Source organism: Pistacia vera, unplaced genomic scaffold (genome assembly GCF_008641045.1).
Source record: "Pistacia vera cultivar Batoury unplaced genomic scaffold, PisVer_v2 Contig132, whole genome shotgun sequence".
Taxonomy (NCBI): domain Eukaryota; kingdom Viridiplantae; phylum Streptophyta; class Magnoliopsida; order Sapindales; family Anacardiaceae; genus Pistacia; species Pistacia vera.
In genome coordinates, this window is record NW_022195380.1 from 1,128,968 (window position 1) to 1,132,367 (window position 3,400).

Sequence of the window (3,400 nt, forward strand, 5' to 3'; positions counted from 1 at the left end):
TTTTCTGTATTATGTTCCAGCAACTCTGGTTTAGATACCATAATAACAGAATTTGTCCGAAACATTTTTCCAATTTTGAAAAACCTAGATAAAGCTCTCCAAGTTTAAAGATACAGACCCCCAAGGTTTGATATAATAACAAAATCATCTTGAGGTTTCTAAAATGTTGTGTGAGAATTTACGCCAAGCTCGGTTGGATATAAGCAAGACAATTCTCCTGCAAATCACCGAATGAGCCATATCCCTTAGAATCAGGGAGAGAATTTTGGCATCTTATCAAGAAAGTCTACGTTGAGCGCGGTTGCATCAATCATGAGATTAACTTTCTTATTTCAAACACAATCCCTAGAATCACTCCACTAACGTTTAATGTATAAATAACAATAAAACACTCATTATAAAAGAGAATTTATTCTTAAAATCCTACAAATCTAAGACAAGAACAATAGACGTAGGCTTGAGATTTTGCTCGTCGAATCACTTTAAAAAGGTTTATTGTCTTTTTATTTTTTTATTTTGCTGATTATTTATAATCATATGGCCATCCGATCTGATTCCATCAAGGTCAAGCAGATTCCTTTAGTTTGTGTGATTTTTTATATCAACATTAAATAACAAGAATTCATCTATCGTTAATGAATTATTAGTGAATCGTTAAAATTTACACTATTATAAATTAAAAAATATTATCATATTGTCGTTTATTTTAACACTTAAAAGTTAAGAGCAAGAGAATTTCTTTTATTTTTTAAGCCTCAAGAAGATTTATGTTATTTCGTCGTATCAACAAAAGTATTTTAACTATTATTTTAATAAAAATAAGGTAGCAGTGGAATTTACGTAAAATACGAGAATATTATCATCGAATTAAAAATATACAAAACGAATTCATAAAAAAGGTGTGGAGTGTCAGTAACCCAGAGTACTTGGGCCAAGTTTATCAGACCCAAACCTTAAAGAAATTCAGAGCCGTGGATAATATTTAACGTATTTTTATATTAGAATTTAGAATTAGAAGGGAAAACGCGACACAACCACATTATAAAGAAAGCAAAATTCCCCAATCCATCCACCATTGACTTTGTAGATCATTGAAAGCTTCAAGACGCTCTCAAATCTCCTCGAGGCCTTGCCATCACTATGACTCATATCCTTCTCTACTTCTTCCAATTTTTATCTTTTAATTTCTTTAATTTGTTACTTTAACTTTCTGTTTTGTTTTTGGTTTTTCCTTAATTATTTGGGTTGGATCGGATCTCAAGCGGAAGCCAGAGAGAACGTGATCGCGAAAGAGCCCAGGCTCGCGGTGGCAGCAAGGGCAAGAACAAAGACGACGGCTTGACTCCCGAACAACGCCGTGAAAGGTTCGCTTTATTATTCCAATTACCTCTCCTTTTCATTACTTTGGTAGGATTTTGTTTCGATTTGCTTTCTTTTCCTGTGTTTAGAGACGCCAAGGCACTGCAAGAGAAGACGGCTAAGAAGGCGGCACAGGCCGCCGGTGGGGACTCTGCCGGAGGTAACAGCAATAATAAGAAATAAGACCAAACGTTCAATTTGGGGTTATTTTGTAATTCTAGTTCTGGGTTTTTGAGAGATTTATTATGTCTTGGTTTCTTTTTCTTTGGTCTAAGGAAAAAAAAAACAAGTTGTCTTAATTCATGTTACTGTATGTGGGTTTGTATTTAATATTCTAATTGGAGTTTGAATAAGAAAATTAAATGTTACCAAATGTTATTTTTATGATGCTTGTTATTTTTATGGTTGATTTGAANAAACCCAACTCAGTTTAAGTCATGTCCATCTTCCTCAACTGCTTTCTTTCCAATTAAAAAAGCATAAACTCTATAAAGTATAAACATTGTAGTAAAAAACGAAAAATGAAAAACAATAATAAGTTACATAGTTGGAAACTTGGAACAGAGATAAAATCAATACCTGGTGTTGGTAAAGACTGAAGACGAGCTGCCGTTGAACACTTAACAGAGCAAAGACGAAATCAATGTGGAGCTCGACTAACGGATGAACACTTGAACACTGAACAGAGCAGAACTGCAGAAGAGAAGAAGAGATCGCGACTGCCCACAGTTCGTCAGTTCCTGAGCAAGAAGAATATATTTTAAAACTAGGCAAAGTGTTTTTGCCGGTTATATAGCTCACCTGGCCCGGCTGACTGGCCGAGTCCCAGTTTAACCGGTTCAACCAGCCGGGCCGGGCCGGGTTTTAAAACATTGATAAGAATACAGAATAGTTGTTTGGTACATTTTGGAAAATATTTAGATTATTTTAACCCTTTACATTTTTTAATTTAGCTAAACACCCCCCACAATAAAAGTTTATAAATTAACAAAAACACCCCAACCACCCAAGCCACTACGGCAGTTGGCAGTCGTCGGAATGATGCATGATTAGATGGATCTGGCCAGCCGTACACCGATTTGGCCTTTTTTCGATAAGATTCACCGTGGACCTGGCCGTCGTTAACAACCAAAATCTAGTTGTTAACAACCAGATCAGGCCGTAGATCTAGCCATTTCAAGCTAGATCCATGGTGGATATGGTCGTTTCCAACCATATCAGTGTGTGATCGGCCAAATCTGTCTCGGTCGTGCATTGTTTCGACGTCAACAGTAGGCGGTGGCGACTAACAGTCTATAGGGGCTTGGGTGAGTAGGGATATTATTGTTAATTTATAAAATTTTATTGTAAAGGATAATTGTTAAATGTTTTGAGTTGAATATAATAGGATAGTAGAAAACAAGTCTCACATACTTTTCCAACTTTAGACAAAAAATCCTATTTGAGTTGGATTAATTTTCTGAATGAAATAACTTAATAACTAAACAAACACATATTCTGTTTTTCAATCCAAATAAGATAATAGAAAAGTCACTCAAAAGAGTGAAACAACGAGGCCCATTTTTCAACTCGACCCTTGAAATAGTTCTATTCAATAAATTTTTAATAACAAAATACCTATTTTGGTCCATCATTTACTATATCTACCTTTCCAAAACAAACACAACATAAATATTAAATTTTAATACATACCATAAAATTGTTATTCAAAATTGGTTACTTCTAAAGTCATAAGCAATTAAAGAAGAAACTATAAAAATCTCAAATTGGATCTTATTTGACAGTCTATTTGAAGCCAGAAACAAAAGCAAATTCTCGAGTGAGCATCAATCAAGGCGCAAAAGCAGCTTTAATAAAGACTCTGTCAGTTGGTCACTGAAAGAAGCTAGCATATATAGATACTTTGCTTCTTCTTCCCTCCAAGCTTTACCTAATTCCCACCTTATAAATACTCGCATGTGGTGTGAAATAATACAAATCCCAAACAAATTGAAGTTCCCTATTTTCTGATGGAGGACACACAACTTAATTAGCGTCTTGA

General features: G+C 34.8%; 1 protein-coding gene across 1 annotated transcript; it reads left to right on the plus strand.

Annotated features, from left to right (window-relative positions):
- The first annotated feature begins 1,004 nt into the window (after positions 1-1,004).
- On the plus strand, positions 1,005-1,732 carry LOC116122169 (small EDRK-rich factor 2-like). The gene is made up of 3 exons (XM_031408075.1): positions 1,005-1,147; positions 1,262-1,364; positions 1,449-1,732. The coding sequence occupies exons 1-3, from the start codon at positions 1,141-1,143 to the stop codon at positions 1,540-1,542; spliced, it is 204 nt and encodes a 67-aa protein (XP_031263935.1). The 5' UTR covers positions 1,005-1,140; the 3' UTR covers positions 1,543-1,732.
- Positions 1,733-3,400: the final 1,668 nt, after the last annotated feature.

Excerpts from the sequence above, each read along its gene's own strand:
- LOC116122169 (XM_031408075.1), top strand. Across the intron at positions 1,365-1,448 it reads CCCGAACAACGCCGTGAAAG|AGACGCCAAGGCACTGCAAG; the intron begins GTTCGCTTTATT and ends TCCTGTGTTTAG.